Below are 27,310 nucleotides of genomic sequence, written 5' to 3' on the forward strand. Positions count from 1 at the left end.
AACAACACGATGTTCTTGACAACCTTTGAGATTGTTGACAACCCAGCAGGTTTCAGCCCTTCCCTATGGAAATTGTTGTGCTGTGTCCCTACTGAACGTGATCGCAGCCCTTTGGAATGCAGTGTGACCCTAATTTTTGCCCTCGTCTACAGGTTGGAACCACTAAGAACCATTTAAAACCATTCGGCGAAATTTGAACACGAAGCAGGAAAGGGTACTTATGCATTTTCAGCCCTGATGTTTTGTTTCCTCCTGTTGTGTTGTCGCAGGGGGAGTGCCACATTGACTCGTGTGTGAATAAAACGGCAAAGAATCACTCTAAGACCGCCTGGTTTGACGGCCTCAGTGCCACCCGCCCACATTTATTGACACTTTCAATAATATGCCATTACAGAGGAAACTTTCGAAGCAGTCGTAGGGGCATGCAGGCGGGAAATCACTTGACGAACCTATGATTCTAGTTGCCTGGCTTTCGAAAAAGTGATCCTTTAATTGCGCTGCACATTGTAGTTCTGAAATATTGTGATGCTTTGCGTTTCGCTTCTTTGATTTGACGATATTACTTCTTCTTTCCCTGTTACCTTTTAATTGAGTCGTGCAGTATATTTGTAACGTGTCTTCCACTAACAATATATGGGATATGAAAGAAGAATGAACAAACCGTCAGAAGATAATTTTGAATCCAGCATACAATAGAACCAAGAAACAAGACTTTGGAGCATCAGGATATAGAGAAGATGGAAAGCTTATGCAAGGTTAATTGAGTTATTATGAAAATGCTGTTGTTTTAATAAAATGAAAAATAATCTTAGAAATACTAAATGAATTAGTAATAGATTGTAAGGACAGGAGATTAACAAGAAAACTATATATAAAATAGGGAGAAACGGTGAAACTCGAGCCTGAATAATTTGATACATTAGTTATTAGAGATGTGTGATATAGGGTTGTTCCACTACTCTAGGTCTCTTTAGTATTTTCTCAATGACCTCGAACAACCTAGTGAAAATGAGTGTACGACGAGACAAAGTGAAAGCTATTAAATATGCACATCATTACGTGTTAACCGAAAGCAAAGAAGATCTTTAAAAACAATGGGGACAATTTGAGAAATAGGGTAAAGAATTTGAATATTTATAAACGTGTTCAAACCAAAACTAATGAAAAAAACAGCGAAATAATTAAAACAGGTGGAGGACAGATATTTGAAGATGTGATCTGCTTCACATAAGAAGCATTCTTGTAGAAGATGGAAGCTGTGATAGAGAAGTTGGAAAAAGGAGAGGGAACGAAAAAGAAGACTTCAGAAAATACAACGCTTACTAATAACAGAGATAATAACAATGACTGCAAGAAAGAGATTACGAAAACTATTTGGACTGTAGTTAAGTAAGGCTCAGAAACTTTGATAATAGGGAAAAAAGACGAGAGATATTGAGAAAGGTTTGAAATCTGTCTGTTTCGTGCTGACGCTGTAGCTTCCCTAATGAATGATGGTGATATAATTATTTATTATTTTTGGAAGATGAAGTCTAATCTACCGGGCTGAAATTGTGACTTTGCATATGAGGAGAAAACAAGTATAGTAGCCTTAAAATATATTCAAATATGAAATTCATTTGTCTTGCCTGCCATTTTTAAATCGAGATTTTCAGCTATCATCAGTGAGGTTTTACACAGTTGATGAGTTTACGTTAACAACAGACGGTAGTCTTTACATATCAGATGAGCCACGTTTATGTCACAGTGCATCCAAAATATGATACTGCATGAATCTGTATACGTACTACCGTAACTATTTTTAAGTAAATAACCATCTGCGTACATACCACGTGCGCAATATAAGGTGGAACACTCATAGTACATTGAACAAAGGCGTATTCAATTGCGATGCCTATCTGGCGTAAACTCGTTGGATGTAATTCCAAGCTCTGCAAGTTGGTGAGTGAATGTGAAGTGTTACAGCAGAGCAGTAGTACCAGGCACAGTGTCGTTATGATCCACTGGGCTGAAGATGCTGGAAAAGCGCAACTCTGTTACCATAACACAGTGCTAAATATGTACACGTTAAAGAATTTTGAAAAAAAAATGTTTCCAGAGTGCAATCTAAAGAAATTGCATGCTCATTTCCCCTACAGATATTTGTAAGCAATTTGTGATAAGAAACGTGGAAGAAAGTACTAAACCATGAGATACCTGCGGTTAAGCATACGAGAATGATGCACAAGCAGCCTGCAGCCAGTAGTACGAGACAGTGTGTTATCCGTCTCCCAAACCTGTTTCCGACAGCGTGAGCCACATATGAAGCAGCCAGTTGCAGGGATCCTTGTCCGAAGTATGCAACAAAAGGATTCGCGCCGAAACTTTTGTTGGAAAAAAGTAGAGTGAATACAATAAATCCAGCAGCTGACCTGTAAAATGAACATATTGAAATTTGTTACCCTAATTAGTTTAAGCATTTAAATTATTCTGGTTAAATGCAGTATTTTTAATGTACATGTTTATCATCACACGACCAGAGAACTTGTTTGTGTAGCACTTGTACAATAAAACCACGTTAATTCGAGGTAAATGGGATCAGGTAGAACTCAGATTTGGGAAAACTCAAATCACGCTGCTAGTAACAATTTTAGAGACCTCTTATTTAAAAATTTAATTACAACTTGATGTTCACAGTATTAACTTCGATCACGATATCAGTGATAATGATTAAAGAAAACCACCTTAGCTGTTTTAATTGTGACCGGTTTCGCCGTGTTGCGCTAAAGTCATGACACAAAAGGTTTGGTTGCCGTACGTAATGTTAAAGAGCAAATCCAAAAACATTGATCATAAGCAATCTGCTGATTGCTGGTGGAAGCATGACGAACAGCCATGGCATGCTGTGCGCGTATCTTCAATGCAGCGTGGTCTCACCATCTTCGTAGGCGAATAACGTCAGATGTCATTTGCCACTTTGTATTGCTCCACGGAGACATTGCTAGTCTTAATGGCGTCATTTCATCACTACGACTCACTTTGTTGGCATCGAAGAGATGATCCCAAATGATTTAGGTTTTGACGACACATTGTAGAGATTGAGCACTGGATGTTGTAGAATCACATGGTCTTCACCTGTAAACTGCCTTAGGTAACAATTTCTGGATTTGGCACAACATCCTTCCGCTAGAAATCTAGTCTTAGAATCACGTTGAGCCTCTGTCATATGGTATGTCAGCAATTTTTGCTAATCTCAGACTTAAAATTAACGATTTGTTAATTACGTGTGTGATTTCTTTCAACACATTTTTTGATTTTCTGTATTTATAAAGCTACTAAAGCGACATGGCTGAAAGAAACGGAGAAATGGAAAAATAAATGAACGTCGGAAGGAAAAGATCAAGTTAATATAAAAGAAAAATAATTTCAGGAGAATTTGAAAGCAGCGGGGTCAAAATTTAGAATGAAAATAGAATTTGCATGTTAAATGCAGAAGAGAGAGCAGACAGATGGCAAAAGACGTTGACGTCCTCTGTGAGAAGGAATAGTTGTCCTGCAGTGATATGATAATAAATAAGCGTTAAGTCCGGATGATGTAAGGATCCAGTGTGAGAGCCGATGTTTCACAGTGCTTTGGAAGAAATGGGACCAGACGAGGCAGGAACACTAGATAATATTTCTTCGTAAGTTCTGAAAGGTAAAAATTAAACGATTATTCGAGTTCGTGTGCAGGACGTATGGTGATGATGATCGCAATTTCCGAAGAATATGGGTCACGCAGTCATGAAGATGGAAGCATGTAACGCGAGATCGCACAAACAGATTGACGTCTCATAAATTGAAGTTTGTTGACTAGAATAACACAGAAAGGAAAAAAATGAAAAAATAAATATCTGGCAGATGTCAGATTTGGCTTTAAGCAAACTAAGGCTTGAGGGAGGAACTTTCGACGTTATGCTTGCTGACTGAAGCAATGGTCCTGAAAAATGAAAATATTTTCTAAGGACTTGTCGACCTAGGAAAAGCGTTCGACAATGTAAAGTTATGCAAGAGCTTAGAAATATCCAGGAAAACAGATATACTTTGTAAGGGAGGTCCATAATACACAATTGTACTAGAAAAATGTAGAAGAAATAAGTATGGACTTCAAACACAAGCGGTAGGATTAGATAGAGTGTAATGCACGAATGCAGTATTTCTCTTATTCTGTTGAACCTGAATATTAAGGAAGCAATGAATAAATAAACGTAAGGATCAGAAATCAGATTAAAACTTAGAGTGACAGAATGTCGAAGGTGGAGGAATTATTTTTTAACGTCCCGTCGACGAACAACTCAATAGAGATAGAGTACAACCTCGGATTAGGGAAGGATGGAGAAGGAAATCGGCTGTGCCCTTTCAGAGGAATCATCGCGGCATTTCCTGAATCGATTTAGGGAAATTGCACGCGGTTTCGAGCCGTCGTCCTCCCGAATGCGAGTCTAGTTTGTTCACTACTACTTCACCGCGCTCGGCGAAAAAATATCAGTAATAATATTTGCTGCAGAAGTTTGTCGCTTCGAAAAAAGTGGAGATGAATTTCAGGATCCGCTGAATGGGGTGAACAGCATACTGCGCAGAGAATTTGGGTTGACAGTAGCCAGAAAACAGCAATATAATGGATAATGTCCGAACTAAAGAGCACATAATAAGTAAACCAGCAGAGGCGAAGACATTATTTCCCTCCAAAAGGGCCGGCCGCGGTGGCCGAGCGGTTCTAGGCACTTCAGTCCGGAATCGCGCGACTGCAACGGTCGCAGGTTCGAATCCTGCCTCGGGCATGGATGTGTGTGATGTCCTTAGGTTAGTTAGGTTTAAGTAGTTCTAAGTTCTAGGGGACTGATGACCTCAGATGTTCAGTCCCATAGTGCTCAGAGCTATCTGAACCATTTGAACCCTCCAAAAAGGAACCAATATTCGCGAATATAGGTTTTAATTTGAGAAAGAAAATTTTTGAGAACGTACGTCTGGCACGAAGGTAGTAGGGAGCTAAATCATGGCCTGGGAGAAAAGTTAATAATTCTTTGTGTTTAGAGGAGAAGACATTATTTCCCTCCAAAACAAACCACTATCATCGAACATAGGTTGTAATGTGAGAAAGAAATTTCTGAGAACGTACGTCTGGCACGAGGGTAGTACAGAGCTAAATCATGGCCTGTGAGAAAAGTGAATAATTCTACATGCCGTAAATTAAAATTTGGAAGTCACTCAAAATAATCAGATAGGAAAGAAGTACGTCAAAACTATTACACAGAAGAAAACATGGTAATCTTCATAGTAGAACAACGAGTCGTTGAGAGGAAACACACAATTAAGAATGTTGGGAGTAAGTGTTACTTTAAAGTAAAGAGTTTGAAGAAGGAGAGGAATTCGAGGCGTGCTGCATCTGACCATTGTGGACATTAATGGTCCAAAAAACCGAATAATAATAATAATAATAATAATAATAATAAAACAGCAGTAGATAAAAAATTATCGTCTGACGCGTAGCGCACACATCTCGCGCAGCTAGCTTGTAAATTTCGCTGTTTATTTCTCCGGGAAGCTTCTCGTTTGGCCTCACGTAAACTCGTGGAGCCAGTTCTAGAAACTGATGCATCATAAGTAACCACCAGTGACGTGCTACAACATCACGAGCACTGCCCTCTACTGGAATGAAGGCCGTCTGGTGGCGTTGGGACCCAGTGAAGTGTCAAGGAAAATGTATAAGTAGAGAAGAGACAAACGGGAAATCATTCTACGGACGATATGCGCCACAACTGGGGAAATCCAGTGACGTAAGCGACTTGCACAAAGGACGTATTCTTATCCAGCGCCTGGGATCGAGCATCTCATATACGGCGACACTGGGGAGCTATTCGGGTGCTACTGTCTGGGGCATTTATGGAAAGCAGTTGAATGGTGGTGAAAGCAAGAGTAAGCGACAAGATGTGGGATCTCTGAGCCTCCTCACAGTACGTGGATATCGGTGGTTGCCCGCTCTGTAAAGCAGTTTGACGGGCATCTGCAGCTTATTTGATGACAGAGTAAAATTGCTGGTGCAGGCCCGAGTGTTCCGTTGTAGCCTGTTTATAGTAAAAGTTGTTCAACATCGGGCTACAGCTGATCTGAGTCCGACGTAACACACATGGGACTCTATCGGGAGCCAGACCCTCACGCAGAAGCTACCGGTCAGTAATTTACAGGCACTGAGTGACCTCTAAGTAGACATCGGTTGCCACATACCTCCGGAAAGCTACCCAAGATTAATGGAATTCATGCCACACGGAATAGCTGTTACGTTGTCTTATCAGGTCGCAAGAAACCAATGCTGTGCCTAAAGTCCAGATGAAGTCGATGCTGGACACTAGACTTCTGACAAGCTCAGAAGCTGTAATATCGAGACAACTCGTGAAAATTTTGGCAATACATTACGTCACTCTAGAGTCAAGTAATAGAAGGAACATCAACATATTCCTACAGCTTGTGATCTTCTATTATGGATACATTTCTACAGTAATGGAAGAACATGCTTCAGTTTCTGTTTATAAGCCTCAATCGAATCTCTGCATTTTCCATGCATATTATCAAAATAAGTGCATAAATTCGTATGCGTCTATATGTGCATGTTCCACATCTCCTACTAAACCACTGGACTGATTTCAACCAACTTTGTGCACTTATCCCGTATTGACAGAAAACAATCGCTGTGGGGATAGGAACCATCTGTCTAGTACAGTTCAGGAGATATGACGTCAAAAATGTGAGATACGTGGTAAACTGTCACACAATGCACGACGTTTGAAATTATTACCTGTACGCTACTTACTCTATTCGCAATACTTTTCACAGACAGTATTCAAATTTACACCTAAATGCATCTAAAAATTATACCATGGTACCACACATAGCTGAGGATAAATGACTTAACAAACACTGAGATGTGTGAAAAAATGCCACAGCACATATGAAGTTTTAATACATATTTTACTCTTTACTACTAAGACACTCCTTCATTCGAGTCAACTTAAGAAAATACCTGGAACCACGCAGCGCTTATGACAGCTATCAACTGCGAAGGGCAAACGGCTGTAGGCGAAAGCAGTAGCCATTTATACAGTAGCCTTTTATTATAAAGGTGTTTTCACAAATACATGGAAAAGAAGCTTTTTCCATGTTACACAACAAAGTTAATTTTTTCTCTTCTTCTCTAATAGAAAGTTGACAAAATTATTAACTGGGCAATGCAGTTAGTATTATAGATAAAAATGGGTGTACGTATATGTGTATGAATGTATGTATGTGTGTTCCACACCTCCTCCTAAACCAATGGATCGATAAAACAAACTCGTTTTACGTATCATTTACTGTCCAGAGAGAAACGCTGGGGGTAAGAACCACCAACCTATCAAAGGGGTGGGAGTGAAGGTGAAAAAGCAGTGTATCCACGAAGTGCCATTACCTGTACTTCAGTCACTCAGTTCTTTGGAATGAGAGCACGTCGTAACTTACAACGAAGTTCACTCATAATTTCAAGGATTAAATAAAGTTTTCCTCGGTGACAACCACCACAAAATGATGAAGGGAAAAACGTTTATCGCTTAATACATTTTTATCGTTCATGCCATAAAACTGCGGCATGATGCATCATGTTTTGCTTTAATACGTTACTCTAGCTGTATTCGTGACCATTTTACAGACAGTATTCACATATACCGCTTAATGTACCGGAAAAAGTGTGTCATTGTACTCCACATACTTCAGGATGATAATAATTATAATTTCGGGTGCCATAGTGCCCTGGCATAGGTCTTTCTATTGGATGCTACTTCGGCAACTTGTATTCCATAATCTACTCCAGTTATCCAAGTTTAACGTGGAATCCGAACCATGTGTTGCTTCTGGCGACTCCTCGCGCCGTTCACAGGTGAAGGCTAGGTTAAAACGCAGACTAAAGAATCCGTGGTCCGGCAGGGATTCGATGCCATGATCGCTCGGTTTCCAGGTAAGCGCTTTACCTTTTCTCTCCTTCATATTATCAGTCATTGTTTTCGACATTTGGTCTAAACGGTCGTCTGATGACACCCCTTTAAGTTTATCGTCGAATACTTCATTAGTTCTTTTTTTTTAATTACGGAGGACAGCCAACCCTCTGATCGTCGAACACTCAGGGCTAATGTGCCCGCAACGGCATATACCAAGCATATGCCGTCACAAACACTGATATGCGTAAAAGACTGACGCATCATGCAAGGCATCTTAATGTATTATTTCCTTAGTACTAACTCTATTCAGAGTACATCTCGCTGACAGTAGTCACATATATCACTGGAAGTATCTGCAAAATTGTGAGAGTGTGTAGCGCATATTTCAAGACATACGACATGATAAACACTGAGTTCCGTGAAAACGAAACTGCTGGCAAAATTCGCTAGAGATACAGGAGAAGTGCGTGTACAAATACGCGTTAAATGTGTGTGAAATACATTTGACATGTGTGTAGGCGGGAAAGCCATGGGTGTGAAGTTAATCCTAAAACCTTGGAAGATTTCTACCAAATTTCGTACTCATACTAGTTACGATCTGGAAAAAATACTGTGAAGGTAAGGACCACCAGCCTCCAATATGGGTGAGCATGATAGTTCGGAGAGAGATGAGTGGAGAGGGGTTGGAGGAGATGGACATACAGCGAGAAGGAGGAGAGACCAGAGCAGGAGATAGACAGAGAAAGGAAAGGAGGAAATCGACAGAGATGAGTGAAGGAAGAGATGGGCAGGGAGGGGGAGGGTTTGGACGAGATGAAACGAGAGAGGGGGAGGAGGGAATGGACAGAGAAAGGGAAGAGGAGGAAATCAACAGAGAAATGAAAAAGGAGGAGAAGAACAGGGAGAATGGAGAGGAGGTGGACAGCGAGAGTGAGGAGCAGGAAATTGGCAGAGGATGGGAGAAGGAGCATATGGATGGAGATGGGAGGTACTGATGGAGAGAGATAAAACTCCTCCTATTAAGAAACCAGTTGTAATTAAGCGTAATCTTTGGATTTTTAACGTCTAAAGTAGAAGAAACATCACTAGCAATGCTCAAGCAGGATTACAGCAATGACACACAGAAAAGCCACAGTTGACGAAGGTGAAAGCAAGACGACGTTTGCTGGAAGGTGGAACGACAAGTACAGCCCATTAATTGCATGTACATCTCCAGCTGTTAATCATTTTATTGTCTTTCTATCAGTTTTTTTTTACATTCAGTACCTAGTAATACCATCCAGCTATACTACACGCTGCTATATGAGTGCTGACCTGACAGAAGAAAGTCCACGGGCAGTACAGATCCGTACCAAAACGCTGATGGTCCAGCATACTATGATTAACTAAGTAGTAGCTGAGAAGTCAGGTGACTGCATGCAACGTCTGCTGGTAGAGAGACATCTATGAATCTCACTTTCTTGTGTTCTTGATCTCCTCCAGGGCTTAAGCCATCTACCCCTGCCTCTCTTGGACATCAGCTCTGCTAGAGAGCAGATGCCTTTATTCCATCTGCCGGTTTGTCTCCCGTGTGACAAGCATCTGCCTTTTACTCTGATATTCTACTTTCACCTTCAAATTTCGCCTTCGCCTTCAACTCTTGCCTTCGCCTTACATCCGTAAAATATCACATTTCTTTAAAATTGTCTAAGCTTCTAGTTACAAACCACTGTCGTCCATGCGACTCGCATATGGTAAATCTATACCCTTCCTGGAGCTTTCCACAATAGTCCGAATCGGCAAAAAACGATAGAGTTTTTTGGATTTTTTTTACTTTCATTTACCCTCACACATGCTCCCCACATTCCACTCGAGCCATCCTGTACAAATGTAAGTATGGCAGGTCCAGAAACAGGATCTGGAACGATTTCGATGACAATGGGCAATCAAATACAAAAATAAGGACGTCCCTAAGGAATATATCAGAGAAAAAGTTGTAAACCTAGAAGTGAAAGAGACGATACCAATTTACAGTCGGGAGAGTAGGGAGGGGGGAGTAAGATAAGAAAGAGGTCCAGTAAAAATTGAAGGAGTAATCGACAAGATGATAGGATGAGTCAATTAATGAATATGATGAAAAACTAGAAGGACGACAAGAGGGCAATGAAAAAGGTGAAGTGTACAGAGATTTGGCAAGGAATTTCCTTAATTGGGATAAATTTTGACAGTAAGTAAAAGATTTGCAAGGTGTGGAGCTATCGAATAAAGAATTGAATGCTGTATAGGCAAACTGGACACTGAATACGAACAGAAAATCCAAATCAAAAGAGTTTGAAATAAATTCAAGCAGTTCAATTAGGTTCAGGTGGAAAGTTAGATAAGATTTTGGGAGGAGGCAATAATAAAGAGATGCGAACCATCTGAAGGAAAAAGTGGGTGGGGAAGTTATTAATATTTGTGGTAGAGTTACAGATCAAAAGTTGATTAACAATGTTCAGGTACAACAAAAAAGTGACATTTCGGTAAAGATTAAGAAGGTGAGACAAGAACAAAGAATGCACGAAGAGGGCGGTACATTCATTGTGATATCATGATGCAGTAATCGGTCTTCTACCAATAAAATGTTTGATCATCTAGGTGAAATGCATCAGGTAATTTTCATTGACATAGGGATAACGTCTTCGATTGGTAATCAAAACATCATTGGTCCCAGGTTCGAATCCCGCCACTGCTTAAATTTAGATTAATAATGAACATTTTGAGACGAACACTTCCGGCATAAGAAGTCATCCTTATTCTGCCAACGGCCTTGTCCAGAAGGATAGAGAAGCTGGCAGAGGTTCAGGGCACTCTTTTGTCCTTGGGGTGGGAAACTGCCCCTAAAGGAGGAAGAATCAGTAATGATCAACGGCATGAGGATGAAGAAGGCAATGGAAACCACTGCATTAAAAACAAGTAACGTGTATCCACAGGACTGTAACTGAGAAAGGGTCATGTTGATCTCTCAATTGGCAAAAGATTCCGGATTAGTCCCCCAATCTGATCTCCGGGACGGGACTGCCAAGCGAGTGGTGACGATGAGGAAAAGACTGAATAAACAATGAAAGGATAACATTCTACGAGTCGGGGCGTGGAATTCCAGAAGCTTAAATGTGGTAGGGAAGGTTGAAAATCTGAAAAGGGACATGCAAAAGCACAATCTAGATATAGTAGGGTTTAGTAAAGTGAAATGGGAAGAAGACAAGGATTTCTGCTCAGATGAGTATAGGATAATACCAACAGCAGCAGAAAATGGGTAACAGGCGTAGAATTCCTTACGAATAGGATGGTAGGGCAGAAAGTATGTTATTGTGAACAGTTCACTGATAGGGTTGTTCTTATCAGAATCGACAGCAAGCCAACACCGACAACGAAGGTTCAGGTACACATGCCGACGTCACAAGCTGATGATGAAGAGATAGAAGGAGTATATGAGGATACTGAAAGGGTAATACAGTACATAAAGGAAGATGAAAGTTTAATAGTCATGGTCGACTAGAATGCAGTTGTAGGGGAGGGAATGGAAGAAAGGGTTACTGGAAATTATGGGTTTGGGGCGAGGAATGAGAGAGGAGAAAGACGAATTGAGTTCTGTCATAAATTTCAGCTAGTAGTAGAGAATCCTCTGTTCAAGAACCACAAGAAGAGGAGGTATACTAGGGAAAGGCCGGGTGATAAAGGAAGATTTCAGTTAGATTACGTAATGGTCAGACAGAGATTCCGAATTCAGGTAGTGGATGGTACGGCGTACCCAGGAGCAGATATAGATTCAGATTACAATGTAGTAGTGATGAAGAGTAGGCTGTAGTTTAAGAGCTTGGTAAGAAAGAATCAATCAACGTAGAAGTGGGATATGGAAGTACTAAGAAATGACGAGGCACGCTTGAAGTTCTCTAAGGCTATCGATATAGCAATAAAGAATAGCTCAGTAGGCAGCACAGTTGAAGAGGAATGGAAATTTCTAGAAACGACAGTCGCAGAAGTTGGAAAGGAAACCATAGGTACGTAGAACGTATCTGCGAAGAAACCTAAGAGATACCGCAGTTGATCGATGAAAGAAGGAAGTACAAAAATGTTCAGGGAAATTCAGGAATACAGAAATACAAGTCACTGAGGAGTGAAACAAAATAGGAAGCTCAAGAAACCTAAGACGAAATGGCTGCTTGAAAAATGTCAAGAAGGCGAAAAAGAAATGACTACCGGAAGGACTGACTCAGCGTGAAAGTCAAAATAACCTTCCGTGAAATTAAAAGCAATGGTGGAGAGATTGCGAGTGCAACGGGAATTCCACTGTTACATGTAGTGGAGAAGGCGGGTAGGTGGAAAGAGTATACTGAAAGCCTCTATGAGGGGGACGACTTGTCTAACAAGACAGAAGAAAAAAAGGAGTCGATGTAGAAGAGATAGAGGACGCAGTATTAGAATCAGAATTTAAGTCAGCTTCGGATGGCTTAAGATCAAATAAGGTAGAAGGGATAGATAACATCCCATCAGAATTTCTAAAATCATAGTGTGAAGTGGCAACAAAACGACTTTTCACGTTGGTGTGTAGAATGTATGGGTATGACGACATACCATTAGACTTTCGGAAAAATATCATCCAAACAGTTCCGAAGACTGCAAGAGCTGACAAGTGCGAGAATGATCGCATAATCAGTTTAACAGCTCATGCATCCAAATTGCTGACAAGAATTATATACAGAGGAATGGAAAAGAAAATTGAAGATGTGTTGGATGACGATCAGTTTGGCTTTATTAAATGCAAAGACAGCTGAGAGGCAGTCCTGACGTTGTGGTTGATAATGGAAGCAAGGCTAAAGAAAAATCGAGGCACGTTCGTAGGATTTGTCGACCTGGAAAAAGCTTTCGACAATGTAGAATGGTGCAAGATGTTCGAAATTGTGAGAAGAATATGGGTAAGCTATATGAAGACACGTATAGTATATAATATTTACAAGAGCCAAGACGGAATAATAAGAGTAGACGACCAAGAACGAAGTGCTAGAATTAAAAAGGGTGTAAAGGAGGGATGTAGTCTTTCGCCTCTACTGTTCAATCCATATACCGAAGAAGCGATGATGGAAATAAAAGAGAGGTTCAGGAGTGGAGTTAAAATTCATGGTGAAAAGATATCATTGACACTATTCGGTGATGACATTACTATCCTGAGTGAAATTGAAGGACAATTACATAAACTGCTGAATGCAATGTGTACAGATTATGGATTGAGATTAAATCGAAGGAAGACGAAAGTAATGAGAAGTAGCTGAAATGAGACCAGAGAGAAACTTAACATCAGGATTGATGGCCACGAAGTAGATGAAATTAAGGAATTCTGCTACATGAGATTTACTGTTTGGGCAGCGAAATAACTGATGATGGGCGAAGCAGAGAGCATATAAAATGCAGACTACCAATGGTCAGAAAAGCGTTTCTAAAGAAGATAAGTTTATTAACATCGGATTGGGATTTAAGTGTCACGAAGTCTTTTCTGAAAGTATTTGTATGTTGGGCAGCCATGTATGAAAGTGAAACATGAACCATGGACAGTTTACACAACAAGAGAATACAAGCTTTGGAAATGCGGCGCTGAAGATTAGATGAGTGGCTCACATAACTAATGCGGAATAGAACTGGGGAGAAAAGAAATTTGAGTCACATGACTAGAAGAGGCAATCGGTTGATAGAACACATTCCGTGACGTCAAGGGATCACCACTTAATGCCGGAGGGATGTGGGGAGGGGGTGGGGGTAAAATTAGTAGAAGGAGCCCTATACATGAATGCAATAAGAAGATTCAAAAGGATGTAGGTTGTAGTAGTTATTCGAGAATGAAGAGGTAGTGTATAGTAGAATGGAGAGTCTTCGGACTGAAGACCACAACAACAACTGGCAAAGACAGAATGTTGTGCAAGCAAAGATACACTACAGGTCAGAATTAACTGCCCATTTCACTGCTTCTGCTCAAGTACCAATGATTATATAGTATCAAGGTAAGCCATACTTCTGTATCACATAGTTGTTTATTAAGGATTTTAATCACATTATATTTTTTAATTGTTGAATAAAAGCCTGCGTTTGGGATAATTACAGTCACCATGGTCGAGTGGCAGTGGCAGTCACCCTTCATACGCACCATCATTGCCTCAGTTGTACGCATTTTTAAATAATTTTGTTTTGATTCTTTTTGTTAGAAAACATACGAGGAAGACTGAGAAAGCTAAATGGTAAGTAGAAGATTTGAAAAGAAGACAGAATACGTTGCTGTTGAAAGTTAGATTAGAAAAGCTCCGGAAACTTGTAAAGGCTTTTAGGACGGTATGTAACGTTCCCTGGCAAAATTCACACTATTAATAAACTAAAATTTAATTGTACTATATACGCCGCTATGAAGCAATTTGTATATACTGTAATTATTTAACAAAAAAATATTATTTAATTTTGTGTAAAGGACATTCGTTATTACTGTAATATTTTCAGTAGTAATATTCTCGATGTATTTATGATTGTAATATTTCTATACTCATAATGTAATTGCGAAATGTGTCAATATCTGTGATAACAAAAATGTAAAAGTCAGCCACAGAGGAAAATAATGTTGTAAGATTACAAAGAGATGTTAATGGTCAGCAGTAGTACAAAAAGCACCACGTAGTGTGTATTCTTTGTCGTCTTTCTGGAGAGCTGAGAATGAGAGGAACCTGTGACGTAGCATTTTATGAACGGGTAGACTTCTTCTGTCTGTATCTAGATTTAGCCGCCATTAGAGGAGAAATTACAAACTAATGTAAGTTGAATTATTGTTGTGGTCTAAATATATTATAATTTTATCAAAAGTGTGTATTACTAATGTAAATTAGCTTGCCCATGTCATCTATAATATTTCTTTAAAGAATTTTCAGCATTTTTTAGCAATAATCGCTGGTGTTGCTGGGCTGTGCCGCGACCGAACGATTTGCAGCGGCGGCACATTTAAAAAATTGTTCCGCTAAGAAAAAATTAACCAAACCCGTAAATCGGGAGTAGATAAAGATTAGCAGTGAATTAAGAAAATGTTTTTTCTTTTACAGCGATCCTGAGACTGACGGAATTATTTACTAGTTTCACATTTGTGCATTCATAGGCGGATAGTTAACGCTGAAGTTTAACGATTTGTTGGTTCTTTCAAATAACTTAAATGTATAGTGAAGTGTATGTTTTATCAATGATAATTAAACTTCGGCTTGGCAATGTTTAACCATTTTCTGCTAATAGAGACAGTCTTGTGTTCCATAGCTAACGCCGGGAAGGAATTCAATAAATATTTTAAAAAAAAACCACTGCATTTAGAAAATGTGTGCCAAGGCCGAATTATGTAAAGCATTTAATTCTCAACTAAAAATTCCTAATCAGTTAATATGAATTTATCAGCATGAGAGGGTTGACTAAGTTCACGTAATTTTAAATGTACTTAATTCTGTCTAAATGAATTTTTGTTACCACACGTAAATAAGAGGTTCTACAACAAAGTTCGTACGTACAGAAAGAAAGAATAAAATAACAAAAAGCAAATTTTTTAAAAAAAGGTAACTATTTTTTTTATATTTTTTTTTTAAATTTCATTAAAGTTAGAAACAAGGTTAAAGAGTGGAACGCATTCGCACCCAAGCTCCTGCATACGAAGAAGTTCTAAGTACCATGTTAAAACATTTGAATCCGGAGTGTGTTTGAAAAAGCGACTCAAGGAGCTTGGACTTCAACTTGCCACCAGTACTGTAATTGACAAATGTGGATTCCAGCCACAAAGACACAAAAATTACGACCTGCTTCCCGACATAATTACATGTATAGTATATTGTTCTTCCAACTACAGAGAAATGAATTATATTATTAATCTTGATGACGATCTCAAATTTAAAAATCGTAGGTATACTTTCAAATTGCGTCATCAATTAAGTTATGAACATCTGTGATATTTACTCGAAAACTGAAATAGTTTGGGTATTTCACATTTTCAACCAAGAAGGACTTAATATCGCCTGATGAAGTGAACTGTTTTCCATTTGTCTTTTTCATAACCTTGCTTGAGATGAGCGAGATTATCTCAAGGCATACTTTCCTATGGGTCACCATTATGGCGTAGACACCTTTTATCTATGACAAACATGCAGCAGAGTTCCCAAAAAGTTAAATAGAGACAATGCTAATGTAATAATTCTCTTCAAACAATATTAAGATAGTTTGAGGTATGTATTTCCGTAGCATGTTAACCCTATTAGAACTTACAACGCGTTCGTCGAACTGTGTAGATGTGCATGAAGTGAGGTATAAGTAAAGATGACAATTTACGTAAATAGAATTATTGTATTAATTTTGATAACTGTACTTGTATTTAATAGAGTAATGGAAGAGAAAAGAATGAAACTGTGGCCTGTATGCTAATTTATGCTTCATATCATTCAGATACTTTTTAAAATGGCACCAATTTATGTAAAATTCATATCATTCAGATATATTTGAACATGGCGTAAATTTACGCAAAATTCAGATCCTTTGGTTGCCTTTGAAATGGTGCAAGAAACTTCAGATAATTCAGGTACGTTTGAAAATGACGGCTACAGGCTAACTGTTCGGTTTATCATAATGACTGCTATGTTTTCTTGTTTCATTTTAATGATTGGTAAAATACTGGAATTTGATTTGTTTGTGTGTGTGTGTGTGTGTGTGTGTGTGTATGTGTGTGTGTGTGTGTGTGTATGTGAATGTGTGTGTGTGTGTGTGTGTGTGTGTGTGTGTGTGCGTGTGTGTTTGTGTGTGCACATGTGTGCTTGTGTACTTTTTTATAAACAGTGACACAGATGGTCTGGATACTTTCGAACGTGTTTAAAAGCAAAAATTCAGATCATTTGGATACATTTGAACATTTTTGATTGCAGCATCAGTGGGCCTGCAAAGCATAACTGGGCTAGAGCCGCCTTTGCATTTTTTTTTTTAATTTTTCCAATATCGTCATTCTGAATTTCTTTTAAATTTTCCACGACTTCCATCTTGTATTTTTAAATTTTCCCACCACTGCGCTTGGTGTTTGGCGACTGTAGTGCTATCGCCACGTTGCTTTTTTTTTAATTTCTCACCATTTGAATCTTGCATTGTTGAATTTTCCGCCACTGCTAGGTTTGTGTTGTTCAATAACTGTAATGCCGACTAGGTACGGACACTTGAACTATGACCTAGAAGCCCTGCATTTATCCTTTTGCCGAACGTGGAGGCTGTTATAATACGATCCGTTATCAGGACAACCATACAGTCATTTACGACCCTAGTGCAGCCGGAAGAGCTAAGCGCTTGCTGGCTACGTATTACAAGCGTCAATAGCTAGTGCTTTGACCGGGCAGTTGTTATGGATTCAGACCAACCGTTACTGTAACAAAGTCTGATAGTCGAAGATCTGCAGGAGAAGGCAGTTTCACGACAATTTGCGCTTGGTGCATTATAGATCGTGATTTAAATATCCCAAGCCTTGATGGAGCTATGTATATGCGATCAGCGTTCAATTAACACGGGCCGAATTTTTGTAATTCTTTTGGGTGATTATAATTTAATATTAATTTTGAACGCATGTGAAGTTTCTAACAGTTCTGACAGATGGCAAAGTGATCATTCCAGATGCCGTCTACTCAAGGTATTCTTTACAGTCAAAGTGCTGCAGTTGAATTCTTGGTTGTGGAAAAGGAAACCGTGGTGGAATCCATAAACATTTCGGTGCAGTGTACGGTAATGCTGTAATTGTTAGTAATACTGTTGGAGATGGTAAAGGGAAGTGCAGTATTCCAGTTACGTGATCGGTCAAATCCGGGAAGTCTTGTCACAGCCACTGTTTCGTAATGCTGAATGGCGCGGAAGGCGTTTCTTGCGCAGACCAGTGTTTCAGAACTGGACAGTTTGGTCGATAGCTACTGGTGAGCAATGGAAGTGGGTGTGGAATGTTGAGACTCTTCGTCATTCAAAAGTGTGCTCAGACTGGGTTCTACAAATGCTCGCAACAGACCACAAGATTGAACGGAAAGCCATTTCATATCAACTGTTGGAGTAATTGGATGCCAAAGGAGAGGTCTTTCTATAACAAATCAGTGCAGGTGACGAAACCTGGGTGCATCCCCTTGAGCTGGAAAGTAAAAGGCAGTCGCTGGTGTGGCAATCACCAAAAAAGAAGAAATTAAAGGCAGTTCACTCTGTTGGCAAAGTCATGATGACAATCATTTGTGACAGTGACACTGTTTTTCTCGTGAATATACTGTCAGAAAGGTCAAGCATTAATCGCAGCCATCTCTGATGACTATGGATAAATCCAAATCCGTTGCCGAAGTGCTCGGGCATAAGGAAGCCAAAATAAATCACCAAATTGCTTCATCCTTCATACAGTCCAGATCTGGCGCCATTGTACTTCGATATGTTTGAACCACTCCAGGATTCTCTTTGTGGGACACGCTTTGACGACGATGAGAGCGCAATTGATGGAGTGGAAACATGGCTTCGAACACAGGACCAGAACTTTTACCAACAGGAAATACATGGTCTTATACAACTCCGACATAAGATCACAGAACATAATGGAAAGTGTGCAGATCAATAGTTCGTGTTGTAAGTAGGCTGTTTAGGTTTTTATGTTCGTAACGCCACTTAGCGCTCTATATGAAAATCACTGACTGTGCTGTGTGCAGTCTGTGGCTGGTTGGCATTGTTGGAATATTCGCTATTGTAGTGTTGCGCAGTTGGGATGTGAACAGCGTGTAGCGTTGCGCAGTTGGAAGTGAGCCGCCAGCAGTGGTGGATGTGCGGAGAGAGATGACAGAGTTTTGAGAGCGGACGATCAGGATGTGTGTCCGTCAGAAAAAGGAAATTTGTGAGACTGGATGTCATGAACTGATATATATACATATATATATATATTTTACGACTTTTGAACACTATTAAGGTAAATAAATTGTTTTTTCTCTATCAAAATCTTTCATTTGCTAACTATACCTATCGGTAGTTAGTGCCTTCAGTACTTAGAATCATTTATTTAGCTGGCAGTATTGGTGCACGCTGTATTGCAGTAGTTTGAGTAACGAAGATTTTTGTGAGGTAAGTGATTCATGAAGGGCATAGGTTATTGTTAGTTAGGGCCATTCTTTTGTAGGGATTATTGAAAATCAACTTTGTGTTGCACTAAAAAAAAATAAAAATATTGTGTGTCAATTTACTGTAGATCAGAATAAGTAAAGAGAGAAATGTCTGACTACGTTCAGTTTTGCTCAGCTGTTTGAAAATCAAATAACGTAGAGGTTTACCAGCACAGTCATTTCTTAATTTTTCTAAGGGCATGTTTCAATGTAAATAATATGTTGACTGATATTGCAACTAAATGCTAACTCTTAAGACTGGATATATTCTGGGGATAAGTGGTGAAGCATCATTTATTGAGCAACCATTTTAATTACTTTATCAACAGGAACTACACTCCTGGAAATTGAAATAAGAACACCGTGAATTCATTGTCCCAGGAAGGGGAAACTTTATTGACACATTCCTGGGGTCAGATACATCACATGATCACACTGACAGAACCACAGGCACATAGACACAGGCAACAGAGCATGCACAATGTCGGCACTAGTACAGTGTATATCCACCTTTCGCAGCAATGCAGGCTGCTATTCTCCCATGGAGACGATCGTAGAGATGCTGGATGTAGTCCTGTGGAACGGCTTGCCATGCCATTTCCACCTGGCGCCTCAGTTGGACCAGCGTTCGTGCTGGACGTGCAGACCGCGTGAGACGACGCTTCATCCAGTCCCAAACATGCTCAATGGGGGACAGATCCGGAGATCTTGCTGGCCAGGGTAGTTGACTTACACCTTCTAGAGCACGTTGGGTGGAACGGGATACATGCGGACGTGCATTGTCCTGTTGGAACAGCAAGTTCCCTTGCCGGTCTAGGAATGGTAGAACGATGGGTTCGATGACGGTTTGGATGTACCGTGCACTATTCAGTGTCCCCTCGACGATCACCAGTGGTGTACGGCCAGTGTAGGAGATCGCTCCCCACACCATGATGCCGGATGTTGGCCCTGTGTGCCTCGATAGTATGCAGTCCTGATTGTGGCGCTCACCTGCACGGCGCCAAACACGCATACGACCATCATTGGCACCAAGGCAGAAGCGACTCTCATCGCTGAAGACGACACGTCTCCATTCGTCCCTCCATTCACGCCTGTCGCGACACCACTGGAGGCGGGCTACACGATGTTGGGGCGTGAGCGGAAGACGGCCTAACGGTGTGCGGGACCGTAGCCCAGCTTCATGGAGACGGTTGCGAATGGTCCTCGCCGATACCCCAGGAGCAACAGTGTCCCTAATTTGCTGGGAAGTGGCGGTGCGGTCCCCTACAGCACTGCGTAGGATCCTACGGTCTTGGTGTGCATCCGTGCGTCGCTGCGGTCCGGTCCCAGGTCGACGGGCACGTGCACCGTCCGCCGACCACTGGCGACAACATCGATGTACTGTGGAGACCTCACGCACCACGTGTTGAGCAATTCGGCGGTACGTCCACCCGGCCTCCCGCATGCCCACTATACGCTCTCGCTCAAAGTCCGTCAACTGCACATACGGTTCACGTCCACGCTGTCGCGGCATGCTACCAGTGTTAAAGACTGCGATGGAGCTCCGTATGCCACGGCAAACTGGCTGACACTGACGGCGGCGGTGCACAAATGCTGCGCAGCTAGCGCCATTCGACGGCCAACACCGCGGTTCCTGGTGTGTCCGCTGTGCCGTGCGTGTGATCATTGCTTGTACAGCCCTCTCGCAGTGTCCGGAGCAAGTATGGTGGGTCTGACACACCGGTGTCAATGTGTTCTTTTTTCCATTTCCAGGAGTGTATTTAATTATCTAACGAAGAATGAGAGTCTATATTTTAGGCGTATTGTAAGCTAATGATACTTAACACAGTACAAGCTAACAAATGTAAAATTTTGTTCCACTCACCTGCTCAGCACAAGTAAAACAGTATTTTTGAGGAGAGTCTTGTTGCTTATGATGGTTTTAATGCCCATGTTCTTTGATATTTGCTGAGAAAGAAACTCAATTTTCTTCTTGATGTCAGGGGACAAAGCTTTTCCGTTTGTGCGCGCTATACGTTCCACGACCTCGAAAGCCTCTTTCGTGCGCCCTTTATTTATCAGCCATCGCGGTGACTCAGGCAGATACCTTCAAAATAAGTAGCACAAAATTATCGTAAGTTTCAAAAGTTTCTATTTGTTACACTTTAGTAATCTGTGGGCGAAACCATCACGAGAAGTTCAAGTTACTTTAGATCCTATATTGACAAGTAAATAAATTAATTCAGTACTAAATATGCCATTGTGATCCTACAAGAAAGTATTTAATTTTGAGAGGGAAGCTTACCGGGCACAGTTGTCACATTCGAGGCGCCGTTGAATGAAATAATTGTAAACACTTCGCTCCTCCTTCTCACGATGCTCTACAGCTCGTACGAATTTTGAGAGATATCTGTGACGAATAGCCGACGCTAGCGTAATAAAACTCAAATTCTACGTACTGTGTAAACTGTGTCCTATTTTAATCAGTACTAGTTGTGCTCATCAGGCTTTGCAATGCCTCTTTTTCTTTCTAGGTAGTTGCATATTTAGCGCCCCTCCCCTCCCCCCCCCCTTCCAACACTACCCCACACCCTAGGGATTGAACGTCATGGTGACAATCACCACTAGATCTGGCAAACCCGAAAACTAAGGATTTTATGTTAATATTGGTCGTTATCGAATATTTTTACGTGTCACTTCTACTCAGTGCCATCCACATTGCTAGGGATTGTTTGGATGTATTGCCCCCACAATTCTTTTCATAAAAATTGTCACTTAGACACACAGAAGATTTGATTGAAGTTATTCCGGACGTTCCTCAATTAAGCTGCTACGTCTCTACCTTTCATCCTCACTCCTGCGGGTAGCAAGTGGTTGTTACTGCCACACTAACCTTCACCGGCGTTCGTGCAACGACTCACCGAAGTTTCATCACAATGGGATGTGTAATACAGGAACGCATAGAAGATGAACAAACTGTTATTCATTCTGACGTGAAAACGTCTATACGCTCGTTACAGTGAGATTAGATCAGACTTGCTTGTGTGACAAAATACTGTTTAGATTTGATTCTCTAATAACTATGAGTAATAATGCGTAAAGAATGAGTGAGCCCCCAACAGACAGATAGTGTTTGTATGTGTTTGTCGCGCAGTATTTGTCCTGCGTGTGATGTTACCGTGCCATTGTAGGTGCATGCGCGTCATTGTTAAGAACTAGCTTTCTGTAGAGTTATAAACCGTTGTAGAGTGGGAAAATATTCAAGCAAAATAGTAATTCTGATGTTACTATGAACAACTTGTGGAACACTATTAGCACACAGTCAGAGGCAACAAAAATATGCCCCTTCATACAAGAGAAGATCGGTATTAAATAGAAAATTACAAAATAATGAAAAATGTCGTCTCATATGACTTGTAATTATGGTTGTAATTGTAGAAAGCACAAGTCAGAAGAAATCTTGCGTCGAAAGAAATCCAAAAAGCCTAAGAAGTCCAGTTCTGAGTTAATGCAATAGCTAAGGCAGTGTCAAGAAGGATACAACAAAACGGCGCAAAACTACGACATAGTTCGCCCATGGGGCACACAGTGGTCTGTGACTGTCTGAACCTCTACAGATCATCTATAGGCGTCATTGGAAGGCAATACAGAAAACAGTAATAATTTACAGGTAGATGTGAACGTGACAATCCCAGACAAGTATGCATCATGACCACGAAATATCGTAGTGTTGTCAACTGAAGTTATATGCGATTACCTTTTGATTTTTCTATTTTGTAAGCTTTATACTGCTATGTGTAGCCATTGTTTTAAAGAGACCATAAATAATTTCCATATTAATACGAAACGATTGTTAATACGGAACGACGTTTTCGCGAAAAAACTATGGCGCGAACCCGAACTGCACACAATTATTTTATTTACATATTAGCTGCAGTTCCTGTAGGTGGTACTGATTGGAGAAGTGGGATAACATAAGCGTTCAACAAGAAAAACAATAGAACACTAGTAATTAATGCCCTAGGGATACAAATCATGAATGTTAGCAGAACATAATGTAGAATACCTCTTCCACTCCTACGGTAACGAGTCAAGTGTATAACTTTGTCGTGCATCAAACTTTTCGGAGAGTGCTAGCGGGTTTCTGTTGTCACGAGTTACAGAGAAAATGGAATAAAGGGGCCTGCAAATAGTCTATATCTGTTAAACAGCAAAAAATAAGCTAACGTGTTTAACGTGCTTATCTGACACAAGGACCACTGCCAACATACTCATATGAAATACCAGAGGCCTGGTGTTTATCTCAGAGTATTCGCTCAGTCTTATGATCATGAACTGTACGCCACGACGTCCCCTCCCGTTGTCAGCTAATCTTAGAAGAATAAATTTTTTTCCCCAGAAATCGAACCTGCTGTCTTTAGAGTAGCATTAATTAAATTAATGTGCTGAATAACGTATCTATCATAATGCAAACTTAAAGCTAAGATCTTAACGTTGAACTCAATAACCAAGCGGGGTGAGAATGACGGTTATGATAACCTGTGGGGATAACATCGAATTATGAGTAAAATGTCTCAGCTACCAACATGCAACTTGGAGAATACAAATCCGATTGTAAAGTTCAGGAAATTCAGGCCAACATTTAGTCAGTCAAAAACAGTTGCTGTCTTCTAAAATTTATGTCTCTACCATTGATCCACTGTATTTATTGCTTGGTTGGGGAGAATAACTACTTTCGTTAAGGAGGTAAAGCCATTGTTTGTGTAACTTATTAGTGGACTTCAAAATGTGGTGTGTATACTTTTATGACGGCTTGATATGTGCTGGAGACACTTTCAGTGGGATGTCTGAATATCTGTGAAGGAATGGCAGCCCATTCCCTTCAAAAGTGGCAATCGATGATGCTGCCCATGTTCGACATTGGCGTCTGGAGCGAAGTCGATATTCTAACTTCTCCCAGAGGTGTTCCACTGAATTCAGGCCGGGACTCTGGGCTGGCCGCTCCATTTCTGGAATGTTATTATCTACACACTATTGCATGACAATGTTGCTTTATGACAGGATGGATTGTCATGGTGATACAGTCATTGTAAGGAAAGATCCTCTACTATGCGCAGTACGCAGTTATCGATTTGTTAAGCACAATAAGGGGGGCACACTATAAGCACCAAGAACAACACCAAAACGTAACACCGCGTGCTCCGTGCTTCACAGTAGGCACAACGCATGGTGGCAGGTGATGCTCTCTAGGCATTTGCCAAATCAAAAGGCTTCCATCAGATTGCCGTAAGTAACAGCGTCATTCATCACTTCACGTCATTTGTTTCCAGCTATCTATTGGCCAGTGACATCGCCATTTGTACTACCTCAAGTGTCACTTAGCACTGACTGCTCGACCATTATGCAAGATTCTTTTTAACTCCCTACGCAGAGTCATGATGATAGCTGGACAGCCAGTAGCACTTTGGAACTCACTAGTGATTCGCTCCGCCAGTTTCATGCGATTTTCTACAACCACCCTCTCTGTCAGCAAATATGCTCTGCCTGGTATTGGTTTTGCGGTGGTTGTTCCTTCGATTTTCAGCTTCGCATTCACATCACCAATAGTCGACATGGACACTTTTGAAAGGTTGACAAATTCATGATGTACTTGATACATAACGTGCAATGACTAGTCGACATTCTAAATCACTGATCTGTCCTTACCGACCGACTCTGAGGTTGCTGCTTCTCTTCTGACAACAAAAGGCTCCCCGCCACCTTTTATAATGGCGAATCCGCCTGTGGTGACATCTACTGGTCAACCCAGCATTACATAGGAGGTGTTCGCGTACTTCTGATGGGATAGCGTACTTGGAGCAATCGGTGAAATTGGGTAAAAACCACAGCAAAGGCTACTTTGCCAACTGCCGAGTAACACATCTCTTAGAAAAAAATTAAGGTGTGGTGGCATCACGTCCACGGTTTATGTCTCAGGACATGACTCGTAAAGACCCACTTTGAATGTGGAAGATGGTCATGGATGTCAGAAGTGTAAGACAACCTCGACATCAAGAAAATATTGCAACAGTATGCTGATAATAGAGTGAAGGACGCAAACTGTCTTCTTAAGCATGACTGTTTTCGCAGCTGTTCTGAGACGAAACCGTACGTAATCTTGTTTGTGACGCCCAGAGACAGGGGGAGGGAGGATGAGACAGCGAGGGAGAAGTGGGAAGAAGCTACACACTGTTGCTTCTGCTGAGCTAGAGATAGCTAAAGCCGCGTCCTACTGAGGGGCAGAAACGACCGACATCGCACCACTTCATTCCTGCTACAAGTAGCAGGAGCAGGCAACATGGACGAGAAGCCCATGTATAAAAGCGACACACTAAAAGATGGCTACACGAGCGTTTCTAAAAAATGGCCCCCATAAACAGTAGAATGTTGCAGCTCGAGAATAACGCATGGAAATTAGCTTAAATTAGGAAAATAGACGAAAAACGACCGCTGTGGATGACATTTGTAAAAGGAGTAATCTTCATGGAGAATTTAATCATTTACATCATCAACTACTGTGCGGCTGATCCCGGCGGAGGTTCGAGTACTCCCTTGGCCATGGGTGTGTGTGTTTGTCCTTAGGATAATTTAGGTTAATTAGTGTGTAAGCTTAGGGACTGATGACCTTAGCAGTTAAGTCCCATAAGATTTCACACACATTTGAACATTTTTTGAACATCATCAACTACTAAAATCACTAGCCACATTCTTCGAACAGAGGAGGACACGGACAGCTAAGCCCGACTATCTCGTCTGTGAGTGTAGGACATTCTTTCTTATTTAAACACGAACTTTCAACAGCTGATAATTACAAAAGAATGATTAACTGTTGCCTCGAGGTTTTTCTGGTAATGTTTGTTGGTAGTAACCTAAATTGACACAGCTACGGGGCTAGAAATCAGCCACTTTTTACATTTTATGTGATTCGACTAGAATCCTGTAGTGCATAGTGAGCTTTATGTACACAGTTTACGCTGCTAATTAAAGTACATTTAAATGCCTTGGCAAAGTACTTTCCCTTCAAGAGTAAACCTTTTTTTGTTAAATTGTCCCATACCCAGGAAATGAGCGTAGGGGTAACAGATGCTGAAATCCTGCATCGCCTCTCATCGGTACCAGAGAAGATGGTTTGCCGTTGCCTCCTGTGAAATGTCGAGTGTGTATAGTGTCGTCTGGGTGACTTTGGCGAGTGCTTGTACGATGTAGTGTTGAGTCTGTGTTGTCATGAATAAACAGAAGGGAGAGAGTGAAACCTGGTGCCGACACACCCACTCCTCCCGAAAACGAACAAGCGACCGCTGAGATTAACGTCCCCATCAACAGTTTACATGGCCTCACGTATCAGAAACCAGAATGTAATCCAGGACGTTGACCTTTTTATGTCTTGAATGTTGTGTACTCTCAGTTAATTTTATCACTACCCGTACTGATGCTAATCTTGAAATATGCTAGACATTATTGGAACACATCTGTTCCACGATACTTAAAGTTCGATTTATTACTTTGCATGTAGTTGGTTTTCAATTGTTTGCAACTCTAAATTGTTAAACTTCTATTGTTTGGTTCGTCTTGCAAAAAAAAAAAAATTTAGTGGTTCACCAAATGCGCTTGGTCACGACCGAATCCACCTTTCCAATCCCCATCCTTAGTAGCGGGCCTGTTAAACAATGATAAATGTTTTGGTAACCCTACAGGCCTTTTGCAGTCTAACATCAGTTAACTTCTTTCGGCCAGAAACTCTCTCTTTCCCTGTTTTGAACTACTCTTTAGATCATCCTTCTTTCACCCGTTACGTAGTAGTTAATTTTGTTGTTACATTTATCGCTCATCACATTTCTGCTTCTCCTACTTCCTTTCGTTCTCCTCCTCTTTACCCTCAGACCATAGTGAGTGCTCACTAAAGTAGTTATTGCATGCAGTCTTCCTGCTTTTTTTCCTGACTTTTACTGAGAACAGCAATGCCATCAGCGAATCCATTCAGTCTGAGTTGTAGTCCCACTCTTGAACCTTTTCCTTATTTTCGTAATTGCTTCTTCGATGTACAGATTCAACACTAACGGCGAAAGACTACATCTCTGTCCCATAACCCTTCTTATCCGAGCTCTTTGATCCAGATGATGTATTCTTATTTTTTTCTCTTTTGGTTCT

General features: G+C 40.7%; 1 protein-coding gene across 1 annotated transcript in view; it reads right to left on the reverse strand.

Annotated features, from left to right (window-relative positions):
- The window catches only part of LOC124789788 (solute carrier family 22 member 7-like), a 112,096-nt gene that overhangs the window by 2,154 nt on the left and 82,632 nt on the right, over positions 1-27,310 (reverse strand). The window contains exons 6-8 of the mRNA XM_047257257.1: positions 21,009-21,230; positions 2,197-2,411; positions 1,830-2,017 (exon numbers count right to left, since the gene is read on the reverse strand). Of these exons, the coding sequence (XP_047113213.1) occupies positions 1,830-2,017; positions 2,197-2,411; positions 21,009-21,230 (625 nt within the window). The remainder of the gene's footprint in view (positions 1-1,829; positions 2,018-2,196; positions 2,412-21,008; positions 21,231-27,310) is intronic.

The sequence above is a fragment of the Schistocerca piceifrons genome, chromosome 3 (genome assembly GCF_021461385.2).
Source record: "Schistocerca piceifrons isolate TAMUIC-IGC-003096 chromosome 3, iqSchPice1.1, whole genome shotgun sequence".
NCBI lineage: Eukaryota > Metazoa > Arthropoda > Insecta > Orthoptera > Acrididae > Schistocerca > Schistocerca piceifrons.